The 15,767-nt window shown below is 37.7% G+C and overlaps 1 protein-coding gene across 8 annotated transcripts in view; it reads left to right on the top strand.

Annotated features, from left to right (window-relative positions):
* The window catches only part of LOC135324785 (tyrosine-protein kinase Fer), a 183,670-nt gene that overhangs the window by 15,498 nt on the left and 152,405 nt on the right, over positions 1-15,767 (top strand). For 7 of the 8 annotated variants that reach the window (XM_064501704.1, XM_064501703.1, XM_064501700.1 and 4 more), the window contains 3 exons: positions 3,579-3,837; positions 8,207-8,380; positions 11,224-11,323. In XM_064501704.1, the coding sequence (XP_064357774.1) occupies positions 3,631-3,837; positions 8,207-8,380; positions 11,224-11,323 (481 nt within the window). In that variant the 5' untranslated portion in view covers positions 3,579-3,630. The remainder of the gene's footprint in view (positions 1-3,578; positions 3,838-8,206; positions 8,381-11,223; positions 11,324-15,767) is intronic. The other variant, XM_064501705.1, reaches the window with a different exon arrangement.

The raw sequence follows: 15,767 nt of genomic DNA, 5'->3' as shown, positions 1-15,767 counted from the left end.
CATTTGCCTCGTCTGGTGCCACTGGGAATTTGTTACCTTTACAAAACATGCTAGACCTCTGTTTGAGACTTCATTGGCATATCAAATTATGCAAGCGTTGTTCACATATGGAAAAAGAGGTAAACATCATGGGTATCTAACACAAGTAGGAAAGATTTCTTCACAGTAAGGGTAAGCAATTCTTGAAGGTTTTCTCCTGTATTAAATTTGTGATTTTGTGTGTTCAGAGTCATCAGTTCTTCATCTAGCTAGTTTAAAGCATGATGCCAACATCTACTTTTTTCCCTTTCCTCTAAGATAAAATGTTCTCTGTCTTGTTTTGAGAAACAAGTTTTTCATACTTTCACACTTTTTTCCCCCATATTTTCTGCATCAGAGTAGGAAGTACCTCTGTGTCTCAAACCTTCCTTATCTCCCACTGGTCCCATAGTAAATCTTTTCTGGATTTAGATTTTGCTTTGTGCTTCTCAAATTTGCCACTAGTTTGTGGTTGCAAAATCTGGGCGAGAATCTTTGTCTTGCGTGTTCAGCACTACTGTTATAATATTGTGTTGGGAAGCAAAAAAATGGGACTATTAATATATCTTCCCTAATCCAGTAACTGTGGATGTGGGGAAGCACAAGAGGAACAGGCCACAAATAGCAGACAGGTTTGCTCACTATCTGTAAACAGCGTCTCCTGTTGTCCTGGTTGGAGACAGAGCACTGGTCTGAATGGGTCATTAGTCTGACCCACTAAGGCATCTATGAAGTCATCTGTGTACACAGGTGAATATCAAACCTGGAAAAATACCCATATGTATTGATGCCAGCTATTGTCTCTTTGAACAATGGCCTTTTGAAATGCTGTTGTGCTTTTTAAGAGTATTTTAAGTACAGACTGCATTGAACGTTTCTATTACTATAAAGAATTGGTAATTCTTCATACAGTTTTGTCTTTGAGTAACTGTGATCTATACAGGTTTCGGTTGGTTTCTATATCTAATTAAAAGTGTTGGGTTTTAGCTTATAGGCAGTTAAGTGGTTTAGATCTTGGATACTTGTTTATCACTTCTTTGCCTTTGCCATATTGGAGCATTTGAGATTAGCTCAATTTCTTGCTTGAACATTCTCCTGTTTTACAAGGAAGGGGTATTGAGGCTGGCTTGCCCAGCTGAGAATGATCAGCTCTGAAAGTTCATCCTGGTTAGTCTTAAAGAATCAGAATCTGAACAGTTTTGCAAAAGAAATTTTTACTGTGTTTCTTCTGTAGTGGTGAATGGAATGATTTAAAACAAGCATCAGAGTCCAGTATGTGTACAATTTTTTTGTCTATGTACACAGGCATCTCATAGTGTAGTTTGAAAAAATCTAATCCTTACTTGCTGAAAGGAGACTTGGCAAGCTGGAGAGAGGTGTTATTGGATCTCCTGTTCTATTGATTTTTGCGATCTTATGGCTCCACAGTCAGTAGAAGCTAACTGAAATAGATGGTGAGAATATTTTTTTCCCTCCCTTGCCCTCTTGCTTTTCAGTAAAAGATGAGGGTCAGAGTAAAAGAAAAGAAAACAGCACTCTACTGGCAGCACAGGACTTCATCCTGAGATTCAGCTCCCACCTTTTGTGAATTTGGAATCTAAGGAAGTAAAGATACTAGCTTTTCTTGTAACTCTTACATGTGGTAGGAGAAAAATCAGCTTGGTCTCGAAAGTAGATACAGATCTAAAGAGTGTCCAAAAATCAAAAATGAAGCACCAGTCATGTTAATAAGTAGGTGCTTTAAGATTTTTTCTTTCATTCATCTTGCTAAAATATTAGTGTTTTTGCAAGACTTCCTAAACTTTAACTGTAAAAATATTATCATTAATACAACTAAAAATGACAAAGACCATCCTTTATAAATACAGCCTGTATAAATTACTTAGTATTGCTTTTTATGACAGACCTTCTAACCATCAGTGAGATTTCTGGCTAAAATGTGATGATGTTGAAGTTGAGAGCAGCTGCAAGCTTGTAACAGAGTGTGCTAGAATTAAGGTTGCCTGTGTAACCTTATTTGCCTCTACTGTATGTGTGCATAATAACATAATGCTGTTGTTATTTGCTTGGTGGACTTTTTGTTTCTTTTGGTACAGAGCATGGCTTGTGTTCTGAGGATGGATATGTACTGGACGCCACTTATTTCTGTAACTTGTTGGAAATGGTGACTGAGGCAGGGAGCTGCAGGAAGAGAGAGACTGGTTCGGGGAGTAAGGCTGCTCTGGAGATAGTGATTATGTTGTTATTGCCATGGCATGTATCGTATCGGACAGATCGTATACAGGAAAATTTGCCTATGTGATGGCTGTTCTTCATTTTTTGATTATCAACTTTGAAGTTGTAGGTTCTGATTTGCAGAAATTTTGTGTGGTAACTGAAGCCAATCACGTCTTTGTTCTGGATGTTTAATATGCTAGAAATGCTAGGCACTCTGAGAAGGCTCTCTTTAAGCCTTGCAAATTAGGCAGCCGGCATTAGCTGGTACAATGTTGACATTAATTTCTGCGTCTTAGTTCTCTGTGTAAAATAGGAGTATTAGTCTTGCTTCACCTCATGGGCTGTTAGGAAGATAAATCTATTAATGTTTGTAAGGCACTCAGCTAATTTAAGTGCCAGCTAAATGTCTATGAAGAAATCAGTCCTCGTGTGTTCAGCAGAACCAAGGCTTGGCTGGAGCATGGGAATTGGTGAACGAGCAATGCACAGGGTATGTCTGTGCTGTGGTCTAGCAGTGTAGTTGTACTTCATATAGGTTTGTCATCTAATTTGAGGCTGATTAGTATAGGAACAGGTTTGTGATGAATACACAGAAAATGGGTGTTCAGCCCACAGTACAAAACATATGCAAGTCTGTGGAAATTACTTGTGTGCGTGGGCTCAGCTGTTCTGTGATGTGGTTGCAAATTTATTGGTATAAGTGGCAGGTGTTTTAAAGCAAGCTCAGACAGGTGTCTTTGACCTGAGGTTGTGCTATAGTATTTCATAAGAATAGGGTTCAATGTTTAGTCAATATTTATTATCTGGTTATCAGGTGTCCATTTTGTGTGATGAGACTGGGCTGCCTTGGGGGAAAATAGCATGAAATTAAGAACTCTGTCATGATCTGAGGGGGAGTCAAACATTTGGGGTCACTAGGAGTGAAGCAATGCAGTTGGGGGGTTTTGCCTGGAGATATTGTTACCTGTATTTATTGATTTGATTAAGTATGTGGATTGGTCTCGTATCTGTCGTAGGGGCTTCCATGTGTTCCCTCATAACTCCACTTTGAGTTAGGGAGATACTATTATAATGCTGCATTACAGGTGGGCAACTGAGGGACACAAACTGAGATTAAGCTCTCAATCCAAAGCAACATGTAGGACCTGAGATGTCTTTGAGTCCCAGATTGCTGTTCTAACCAGTGTGGTGCCCTTCCTTCCAGTTTGTGTCCAGGTGGTATATGTACAGGTGTGCTCAATCTTACGGTTATGTTACTTCAGAGTTTAGACCTTAATAGGTGCTCTTTGTAACACACCAAGTTTTTCTTTCTGTGTTTCTCATGAATCTTGTTCTGCTTTCAGATGTGGTAAAGAGGCTATCTTGTCACCTCTACGGTATATAGTGCCTTAAAAAATGGGGTTTGGAAGTGACCTGAAGTATTCTCATGATGCTTTATTAAAACTGCAAGATTGGGAACTACGACTGCTTGAAACAGTGAAGAAATTTATGGTCATGCGAGTAAAAAGTGATAAAGAGTACGCCTCCACTTTACAGAATCTTTGTAATCAAGTAGATAAAGAGAGCACTTCTCAACTGGATTATATCAGCAATGTGTCCAAGGTAAGAAGAAAGTATTTTGAATTTGGAATATCCTTAGAAATCAATAGTATTTGGGTTTTTTGGTTTTTTTGTTTGTTTGGCTGGTTGTTTGGTTGGTTGTTACTTACATTTTTTGTAAGTAACAAAGTACAGTTACTTTTTTTATTTTAAAATGAACTACTGAAGTGTGTCACAGTAAATATTTATTTCCTGGATGCTTTGCCAAGTGATTATGTCTTATATTCTGTCCACTTTATTTAAAAGAAAATGGAATGGTAACTGGCCCAACTCAAAATAGTATGTCTGTTGGATCCCTATTGATTCAGCTTCTTGAGACTTACTGTTGACAGTGTTTAAAATGAGCTCCTTTTAGTCCCTCAGGGGAATGTGCAGAAGTTGAGCTCCAGCCTTGCTTTGAGAGCAATAAAATAACCAGAATTCTGAATTCTGAACTTTAGTATTTTAGGTTCCTGGGTTGAGCCAGCTGCTTTTTTTTTAGTATTTGGAAAATAGGGTAGGCTATAGTAAGCTTTTCTTTTAAAACAGTTAAATAGGAACTATTGTTTATGTTATATAGAATTTGTGACAGAAATAGAAAAATGCCAGGAAACCAAGACACAGAGCCTAGCATTCCAACTGTTATTCACACCATAGTATGTATTGTAAAAACAAAACATTAATTCAGGATGTTTCTCATAATTGTAAGTTGTTTAAGCATAGTTTTATATCCAGTGTAAAATAACTATCTTGACTTTTTATGAAGATAAAACTGTCCTCCCCCCAAATTATTAATCATTGGATTTAGAGCGAGTACAACAAAGGTAATGATGAAGTAAGCTTCCCTGTTTAACCTGTTGGTTAGCTTCACTCCTGACTTGGATTCCCCCGACTAAAGAAAACAAATCTGTTTTAATGGCTTATTCAATTCTTGGCCCTCTGGCCGTAGCAGTGGTTACAAGCCACTTCAGTCCAACATAAGTCCTGATCTCCTGCTCTGCAGGACAACACCCTTTTTTGGTCAGGTTAAGTTTTAGACAAAGCTTATGGGCTTATGGAGTTGCCGCTTGAATGCCAGCCATGGCATAGGAGTAGGAACATGACTGATCCTCTAGCAGCTGTCTAGATTTATACTGGGTTAAAGTGGCGGTGTGTATGAATGGAAAGCTGCAGTGGTGTAGCTAGCCTGTTCACGTGTCCCAGAAGTAGCACCGTGTAGTGTTTAGCTATACCAAATTCTGTCGTTGCCCTCCCCCCAGCAATTCTCGCCTTTTCAGTTGACGCACTGCCTTTTTCTGTCTGTGTGTTTTGATGGTGCGTTTGGAATGCTTCTCAGCCGGTTACGTTTCTCATACGGAGTTTGTTATAAGTTTTGTTAGCTAAGTTGTTATGATTTTGGTAAACTAAGATTCAAAAATTTTCATTAGCCTAAGAATGGCAGAAGTCAAAATATTTCTAAAGCTTTCTACACCATGTATTTTATACTGTCGGATCCTAAAATTTTGGATAGATTTATTGATGATGTGATGAGTAATTCTTGCCATTGCTGCCGCAGTAGAATTGCTCTTATGTGCTAGTAAAGCTGTCCTGCAGTTCTTTTAGGCAATGAAACTGAATGTGGCTTAGGGCTAGGACAGTAAAGGGGAATAGGCCACCTAAAAGTTAAGGGCTGTAACGCTAAATACACTCATGCCAACTCAGTCTAGCACAGTTTATGTCAGTGCTATGGGTATCTGTTTTGCGTGAGCAAACTAAAAAAGCTGAGGATGTGTTTTCAGCCATTTTCTTCTTGGGTTGCAGAGAGGCGTCCATGTCACATCTTAATCTTGTTTTGGACATTGTTTTTGTTTGGGCAATGTTCTTTCAGGAGTTACTTTGCTCCTTTGCTCCTTTTTTCTTTTTTTCTTGTAAGGAGGGGCCATTTCTCTCTCCAACGCCACCCCTGATCTATGTACATCTTTACATAACAGCAAAAGTATTCACAGGCTACTGGCAAGTCTTTTGTATGGGCTTGCCCTGAAATTTCATGGTTAAGGTTACGTAGCAGTGTATTATTGTCTTACTGGTTTGGGCAGTTAAATTATCTGAATTATTGTTTGATTACTTTGCTCATGTCATCCTAATTTACTTTGCTATTTCATGATACCTTTTCTCTTGTTCTGGCATAGCATTTTACAGAACCAAAATCTGACCAGATATTTTGGGCATAAATCTTGTATCTCTTTTTATTTAAAACATCGTGCACGTATATTTGATCTTTTGGTGTTATGTGACATAAAAGAATAAATACAAGAGAGTATTTCTAATCTTTTATGCTTTTATTTTCTTAACTATGCTGCAAGAGTAAACACAGAGAGATGGTGTTTGGGGAAATGTGTCCTATTTTTTTAACGAATAGGCAGTAAAATTGCTGGAAGGCACAGGGCAGCAATCAGTAATGTCAGAAAAGCAGAATTTTAAGTGCTTCCCATAAGCATTTTTTGTGTTTGTATGTCTAAAAAAAATACTGTGAAAACAAACAATATTTTATTCCATTGCTTTTGATATATTGTGTTGTTTTTTCTGTGAAAGGAAAGGCTTTGCCTTTTCTGCTATCTGTCCCCACCCAGCTGCTTTTCTATATCCTGTATAAATCTCAAGTTTGAAGACTTTCCCCTGTTATACCTTTTCACTTTAACTTTCAATATTTTAAAAGGATAAAACACAATCATACAAAACACTGAAATCCTGTTTAACCAATGTTTTTTTCAGTGTGGAAAGAGAGATGCTAGGAATGGGGAATGCGCAAAATTTGTTTTTAATGGAAAGATAGTTTTTTGCAATGTATATGACTTATTTGGGTTCATTTGGTGAATTGTAAACTCAGTATTTCTTTAGAATACCTGTTCTGTCAAAGAATGCTTTTGGTGTGCTTTTCAGGGTTGATTGAAACAATTTTTATCTCATCAATAATAAATCAGCCTAAAATCAAATGCAGAACTCTTACAGTTTCACCTCTAGGAGCTGTCTCATGAACTCAGCTGTAACCACAAGGCCCGCTCCTCTAACAGAGGTGTTTAACATTGTTTTTCTCATACACGACTTTGCAGTATGTCTTCTGATGTGATCTAGAAAGTGTTCTGTAATGGAGAGATTAAATGTTTTTCAGAAACAGCCGGGAAGCTTTAGGCCGTGACCTTTCAGAATACCACTTTTCAAGCAATCCGAGATAACTCTGTGCCAGTCCATGGAACATCTGTGAACCAAAAGAAGTGTTCTGTGAACCAAAAGAAGTGTTAAAGATAGCTTCATACGTATATGGGAATGAACTGTCTTTCACTTCATTCTGTAAAATCCAGTCTGAGTTTTACCCTAGTCATGTAGTGATGGAAATATGTATGTATATTTAAAATGAGATATAAGAAAACCCAAAACCTATGAAACAAATTAGATTTCTCAAGTTTGATTTAAGGTGGATTTCTATCTTTAGTAAGAGCAAGATTATGAAAATCAGTGTATTAGCTGCCTTCCCTAACTGATAAATTGTATTGCAAATAGCCACTCTGAATTTTCAAATGTAGTACAGCAGTCTGTGTTAGTGGATTATCGCTAAGGAATTCAATAATGTTCCTGTCAACCAAGTGTGACAGGTTTTTTTAGGGTATCAGATACTTTCATTTGATCCGAACTTTAATTTCAGGTCCATATCTGTTGTACATTGGAAATCTCTCTGTTCGCATTGCAGTTATTTCTTTAGGCAAGATTCAAAGCCAGAATATATTTTGCTGTCCTGAAAAGTGACTGACAGAATTGCCAGGGAAGCTAATTAAATAATGTATAGAAAGATGTTCAGTTACTGTGACAGTTGAGTTACTGCTTTTATCTCTTAGCCTGTTGGTACCTTATGCTTTGCCCCTGGTGGCCTGGAGACTTATGCTGTCAGTTAATATGGAGCAGCTGATAAATGGTATCCTCTAAAACAATAAAAACTCAAATGCATATTATTATGAGATATTTAAATAAAGAGAGAAAGGTCATCTTGAACAGAGGAATTATGATTAGGAAAAGGAACAAAGAACACAGGGACGTTGTCGTCAAAGGTATTGAGAATGTAATCTAAAACAGGCTGTGTAGATTTCACGGGTGTTCAGGAGTACAGGAATGGTGCTGAAATATCACCATACAATACATTTTTGTCTCTGATACTTTTTTCTGAATAAGTTCAAGGGATGGTTTTGCTGTAGCAGATAGAACTTTATTTTAGATGATCTCAATTGTATTCAGGTAAAAATATTTTACTAAATTGTCTTAAACAGTGATGTACTTTCCTCACAGTTCCTGTTCATCATTTGGTTATTTGTAAGCCAGAAAAAGTAACTGCTTTTCTGTCCCCCCCGCCCCCTTTGTTTTCCAGTCTTGGTTGCTCATGGTGCAGCAAACAGAACAGTTGAGCAAAATAATGAAGACACATGCAGAGGATCTTAATTCTGGTCCTTTGCATAGGCTTACAATGATGATCAAAGATAAGCAGCAAGTGAAGAAGAGTTATGTAGGTGTTCATCAACAAATTGAAGCAGAGATGTACAAGGTACTTATTCAGCTGTGCTTTATACATTTATTATAGTTTTGTATGTTTACAAAATAATATATTGAGGGTGGCATTTTTTCCTACTTCTGTGTTTTTGTGCTATGTACAGGTGGTGATTTGTGGTGTGTAGATCTTGTCTAGTTTTAATTTTAGTTATTTCCTCTACATTTTCTCTCCCCTGCCACCTGACAAGGTGGAGATGTGAAGCTTTCTTCTGTATGAATTTGTTTGGACAGATAGCATTGAAAATGCTCTTATTCCAGTAGAGGATGATTCCATATGACACTTCTGTCTCTCCTGTTTTTCTCTTGCCCCCTCTAGGCATCCTTGGGGCCACAGCTTTGAAAACTTTTCTTAATCAGTGCTCTTGACAGTCCAGACTGTTTTGGGTAGGGGTGGGATTCTAGTCTCTATTTTAAAATATAAATCAAATGTAAACCAAGTATTAAGTCTTCAGGTGGAGCTCTTCAGGGCCTTTTCTGTTACTTGTAGTGCTAGTGGTGGAATAGAAGATGATGTCAGCTGTCCTGCTGACACTGAGAGTGCTGGGTCTAGGCAGTAAAGCTGACAGGAATCACAGTTTCATTTAGGTGCTCTGGAAGAAGGTCAGCTGCAACTGTCGAAAATCAGATTGGCAGTGTGAAAGCTCTACTGAGAGAAGGAAAGCAGTATTTTTTCTTTACTACAGCAATGTGGTTGGTGTTAAGGGGGAAATTTGGAGTAATGTTATTCAAATATAACATCTGAGTAATATAATACAAATATCAGGGACTGATGACTAAGAGATTCTTGGGCGCGTTAGGAGGAGAATATTAAACTAGTACTAAACATACTAAGTTAGACATACTGTCTGTAATAGGACTGCTTCCATAATCTGCTGGGATCTTGGCCTCTTCCCCAGGTTTGGACTGTGGGGAGTGCAGCCTTTTTGGTGCATGGTCAGTAGGCTGCCTTCTCTAATAAAATTTCCAAACCAAGTAATCACTTACAGCTGCTTACAGATTGGTGCATCTAGGTATAGTCATGATAGGAGAAGGGGAGAAAGTGGTGGTGTAAGTTAGAAATAATAAAGATTAAATCTATAGAGAGCTGGAGAAATGGAAAAAGAAAGCAAGCAAGAAAGGCATAGCGAGGATAAGCAGAAACAGCACTGATGGGAATTGAGTCATGTTTTTGAAAGAAACTGTATAAAACATGTTTTTTCTGCTAATCAGTTAATTCTAATAAATCGTTAGGTTTTTTAAGACCTTTCCAACAAAATATAATGCATATTAAACACTCCCCAAAAGTCTCATTACGAGCCATATTGATTTTAATTAATCATGGGCATATGGCCATGCAAATATTCTGCACCCCTTCTAATAAATCTGTGATTTGCTTTTTCTGTTTTTTTTTCCCTTTCCTGGTTTTCCTAAGAAGCATTTGAATAGCATTCTGATTAGTTTTGTTGTGTTCCCTCATTGTCAGCTGGCTCTGTTTGTTCCAAGGTTTTGTGTCACTGGAGCATTTACAGAATGGTCACAGAAACACACGATTCTTTTCATGTTATGTGGTATTATTTCTGCTTTTGTTAGATGCATTAGTGAAGTACTACTTCCCAGGGCATTATCTAAAACTTGTAAAGATGAGTGTCTGTGTGGTTCATAATCTTTAGGATACTCTGGCAAAACCTGTATTTTCCTTTCAGCAAAATGCATGTGCATCATCCTTTTTTATTCTAGAGAACTCTTGGATGATGGATCTTTTGATAAAACTCTTAAGGACAATAAATTGCTGTGCTTTTGACACAAAGCTATAGTAAAGCTTGTATCTTCAGGTTTATTCCAGTTCCCATTCAGATTTTGGATATTCTTCTTTCTTCGTGAATCTGGGCCCTACCTCACTAAAAAAGGGTGAATTGTGGACAGGAGTCTTCTGCATGCGAAGTTTGATTGCCTTTATCGTACTGAAAGATTGTCTAGAGAGCCTTTTTTTCTGTAGAATGGGCTGCCTTTTCTACATGTTCAGTGAGCTGAGCGCTTCAATTCAAGTTCCTCTTTCTATGATTTTCAATTGTGAATGTGTAATACTTTTTTGCTGAAGGTTTTAAGTTTCTTTAATATATATTCCAATTCTTAGGCATTGTAGAGGTGGGGGTTGTTATGGGAGTTTCTTAAAAGTTTTCTGATCTGTGAGCCTTTATTTCTGCACAGTGCACTAATTTTGTCACAAGGTGGATGGAAGAGACAACATTATTGTAATTCCTTGACCAAAGATGTCATGTTTAGTGGAGCTTCTTCCATTGGAAGGAGATCCTTCAGTGCTGTGTTCCACAGTGCTTGTTTTTGTTTTTTTCCTTTTAAGGGATTTAAGTCTCATGACAGGTAGTTTGGCCCGTACATAGTTGCTATTTCTAGACCATTTATATGATATGTTAAATCTAAAAATTCTTTTTTCTTGCCTTTTATTTTAGACTCGAAAATACTTCCTGCTAGTATACAGAAATTTTTCATCTGTTGTGATTTAATACGGATCTTTTTGGTGCTTTTATTTTTTCCTTTTGATTGAAATGTAGTAGTGTTTACGATAAACTGAATTTCCTAAACGTGTTTGTCATTATACTCTACTGCACTAATGCAAATGGGGATCTGTGTTTCACTCCTCTATTTCATGTCGTACATTTATTGATTTTGCCTTTGTTACAGCATGGAACAACCTGTTAATATAAATTCAAGACAGTGAAAGAAGATAACATCCTTATTTTGGAAAACAAATCCTGTAATTCTCTTTCACTAACACTGAGATGTTTTTAATGTTGAGGATAAGTATTTTTTAATACATTTTGTGTTTCTGCCTTCTTAAAGGTCACAAAGACAGAACTGGAGAAACTAAAATCTAGCTATAGACAACTAATAAAAGAAGTAAATTCTGCCAAAGAAAAGTATAAAGAAGCTGTGGCTAAAGGTATGACTGACTTGTGTTAATTCTATCTATTTATTAATACCTTTTTCAAATGTTCTAAAATTCTTCCAGTGACACAAGGTGATGTTTTTATTTTGAGCAATTCAATTGACTACAACATAAAAAATTATAAAGTATTTTAAGTAAGATGGGCTAATTGTCATCATGTATACTTGGTGGTGCTGTTTCAAAAAATAAATGATAACCCTTCCTTTGAGATAAATGAGAGTCTTTTTCTTTTAAGTTTTTCTATGATTCCCTCAGTGGATGTATTCGGAATGTAAAATTATTCAAATCAACTATAAAAATGGTAAGCAGGTTAGAATGTAGATGAGACAGAGTTGCAGCTGCAGCCAATTTGCATCCTGTGAACTTTTGTGGTTGCTGCTGCGCCATTCCTTCAGATGCTGCAGTGGCATCGACATCACTTCTTGACACTTAGTAGAATACATCGAAATTTTCTAACCTAAAGTAAAAGGGGAAAAGAATTCATTTGTCCATTTTTAAAGGAATGAACTGTTCCAGTTGAGTAGCTTTTGATTCCCATTGAATTTTACTGGGAAAATGAAAACTTTTGTTCTATCAGCTTTTGAAATACCATATTAATATTTGGTGTTCTTGCATGTTTAAGGTTTCTTTTTTTACTTTAAAGAAAATTAATCGAGTGACAGTGTGTAAATAAAATTCCAAGATCCATCTTTAGTTTTTGTATGACTACCTGAAATGATACTTACTGTCCTTGGTTCTGTTGTACTATAATTCACAGTGCAGTAGAGTAGCTATCAACACTGAGGGAAAGGTTGTTTTCTTTCCAAATTTGTCTAAAATTCTGAGTGATAACTGGCAAAGGAATGTAAAGACAAAACAGTGTGGAATAAGGGAAATTATACTCTAGCACAGTTTAGCTTCAGGTTTTGACTCGTGTTCATGTTCACTTAAAAATGTAAATATATGCAAGTTGTTAATTTCATGAGTTCCCTAGCTGTTTTTTTACCTGTTACTTTAATTTGGAAATTTATCCCCAACTAGCTACCTAACACGAGAACATATGGTACCTAACATGGAAAATACAACAAACAGGGTGTTGTGATCTCAGCTGTTCTTTGCATTCCTGCTTCCTGTTTTAGCTCTGATCCATGTTCTGCACTCCTTATGCACCAGACTTTGAAATCAGAGTGTTTTGGCTGTTCAGCAACTGTAATGTTTTTACGTGGCTTGGATAATTGGATTAATATTTGTTTAGATAGACAACAAACAAAAGCTGTTTTTTAAAGACACTTTTCCTGTGGTTTTCCTTAATCCTCTGTCTCTTTTCTGCTTGCATTTGTATCTGTCTTCCATTATTATAGTTGATACTTAATTTTACTTTCTCTACCATCATAGTGTAAATCTCTGTTAACAAACTTTGACAGACTGCAGGTTTTTCTCCCAAGAATTGCAGAATTAGAAGTCCTGTGTTCCCCCCACCATCACCACCCACAAGATGCCTTGTTGTTTACAAATTTTGGAGTAGTTGTAATGGTGTGAATGAACATACTGCAGTTGTACATCAGCTGCAGGTCAGCTGAGCTGCTGTAATTTTTCCAGACATGGTATTTTCACAGGGTTTCTGGGTCCTTCAACTGCCAGACTGGTTTGTGAGGTATACAAGCTGTGGAATTTTTAAAATTGTAATGCTTTGTTATTCCAGATGTTAGTTGAGAAACTAGTGCTTCATTGAAATTCCATGCTATTAAGAGAAATACTTTTTTTTTAATACACAAACCTGCCCAGTTTTTCAGGATTTCAAGAACTGTTGAAAACAAGGAGGGAACAATGCCTACCAGAACAGTGGGAGGGCATAACCAAGTATTGAAAATAAGCTGAAAAACATTTTGTTAAACAAACAAGAAGAAGGATGGAGACATTTTTGGACATCAGCTCTTAGAAAAAAATGTGTTAAAAGAGCACAAGAAGGAATTGATTGTTAGGATAAACAGTCCTAACTTTTTGTTACAGATAAGAAAGAGCTTAAAACAGGATAAATCTGTTGCTAAAGAGGTGTCTGAAGAATGACTTAAAGAAGTAATGCTTTTACGACTAGCGTCCAGGGCTAGACTGTAGTAGTTGAGAACAGCTTTCAGGCCCAATGTCATATCAGGGCTATGGCAGGGACAGTATCTTGGCATGTGCTATCTTCTGTTACCAGGGAACATGGTGTCAGCTGCTCTTTAGTAGCCTGGTATTACTTGCTTTTGTATTCCAAATGGTGTATTTCTTAGAAAACTGAATTTGGGTTTGAAACACCTTGTTTGTTTGTTTTTTCTGGTACTTGGTAAGGTATTTTAATCCTGTCTGTTCCTGTCTATTCAAGATAAATTCACTGAATTGTACCTTTAAAGAGCAGTGCTTGGGTAAATATTTAATATTCTGTGGTATTTGGTGGACGTCTAGCTTTTGCGATCTGGTCTAATTTTTCCCTTCAGTAATACTGGATAGTGTGCTGCCAACAAATGTGTCTTTTGGTCACTTACAGGCTTGGATGATAAAGATCATATTTATGTAACGTATCATTAGACTTCTTTAATCTATGGCACAAGTAATATCCCTGGATTTGGGTAGCTAATACTGAACCTTTTAAAGGTCATCTTAAGTTCAAAGCACAACTTACATTGGCTTCATATTATCTGTGAGCATCTAGCACTTCTGCAAATCAGACTCAAAGTACCAAATGGCTTCGCAGAAATGAGAAGGGTCTTATGAAAGAAATGAATGCTTTATAAAAGCCTGGTTTGAATGACTTGTCTGAGTTCTGAAGCTATTAATGGAGATTGGGGCAGAATTCAGTTCTCCAAAGCATTGTTCAACTTGAGCCTGCCAGTTTTCCTTTGATTTCCTTTTCCATTTAGGTCTAGTTTCTCGTCTAGCCTGCCCAGTTCCACTTTTTAAAATGCTACTCTTGACAGACTCCTTTTTTCTGGCAAATTGAGTATCTATTACAGTGTCTGGCCCCACCTCTCTGGAGCAGAAGGGGGCAACCACTGCATAGAAAATCCTACTTTGTTTTGTGCCCTTGGGCTAGATAGAGTATGCTCAATTACTTGCCGTAGATTTGCGCAGTGTCTGTACAAGCTGGTCAACGTGAAACACTGTGTAACTGACACAAAGGAACAATTATGATATTTTGCTGTTTTGCAAGTGTAATGATTTGTAATGATTATGAAATTTGGCAATTTTTTTCTTTTTTTTGTGTGGAACAGTAAAGCCAACTTCTACTGAGAGAATGAATTTACTAGAGCTGCTCACCAGAGAGGTACAAGCATTTCTTTAATTTGGGAAAATAACTGTTTTCCTGTTTCTGAATGGCTGAGTTGTTAAAACTGAAATTGTATTCTGAGCTAAACACCTGCTTTAGAGGATATTGACTGAAAAGGGTAAAGACTGGCAAAGTTAAAAACGGTTGAAAGTGTTCTTCTCCAGTAGTGGTTTGTTGCAATATTTTCCTTCAATCACAATGTATTGTCAGGAAAGCTGTAATTACCATGTGCTGTACTTTCCACCAGGTATCAGGACAGTCACTTAGCATCATCATGTTGATGCCGTAGTACGGAGTTACTCCTGAATTGTTGCTGAAAACACTAAGAGGACCTGTGAAGAAAGTATGAAGACTGAGCAGTGAATAATACTGGATAGAGTTCTTGCTTGACTTAGGGCAGCTGTTGGAGGCTTTGCACAGGGGAGTCGTTTCAGTGAGGAAGAGGGAACTGCTTTATGAAGGGCAGAGGCAGAAGAAAATATAGTGCTTTTTTTGTTGGGTGCTATGGGTAGGTAGTTAGGGAATGGTAAGGAAGAAAGGAGCTGGATGCTGCTGGTACATAGTGGATTTGGAAGGAGATATGATGATGCTTGGGGTGTGGGGAATGAAACATTGGTTTGTCATGGCCATAGGGGTGTAATTGCTGTTGTGAGTAGAGGGGAGCCCTCCCAGAGTTAGGTTGCAGGAGCTTCGTTATGGAAGGGTTGGTGCTTTTCAGGACTAGAGGAAGATGAAAGCAACCAAAATGGTGGCTCTGGAGCAGCTGAGGGAAACCCTCCAACAGCACTGCTTCTGCTTGGGCTCTGTTGGGGAAGCAGTGAGACAGCTGACCTGCAGAGAGTAAGTCTTGTTCATTTGTTCATTAGGCCAGACTGCACCGTCCTGTTGTGGCCATCGCTCTCTGCATGCTGTCTCAATGGGAAATGACCAGTCTTGTTTGCCATAGACCTTACACCATGCAGCCATGCCTTGCTGTTCCTCTCTGGGTCAGTCATGACCATGGAATAACAGAGGCAGCCCAGCTGGCTGTGCTGTAAGCATGGAGCCTGCAAGTGTCTTGCAGTCTGGTTAGTGTCACTCAGTTGACTGATAGGCAATTCTTTGCCTTTTTCGGTCTTAAAATGGAAGAAAAGAGGAAGGGGGGGAACACAA

The sequence above is a fragment of the Dromaius novaehollandiae genome, chromosome Z (genome assembly GCF_036370855.1).
Source record: "Dromaius novaehollandiae isolate bDroNov1 chromosome Z, bDroNov1.hap1, whole genome shotgun sequence".
Classification (NCBI taxonomy): domain Eukaryota; kingdom Metazoa; phylum Chordata; class Aves; order Casuariiformes; family Dromaiidae; genus Dromaius; species Dromaius novaehollandiae.
The sequence above is the reverse complement of the archived record's forward strand: the minus strand, read 5'-3'. Positions and strand labels throughout refer to the sequence as shown.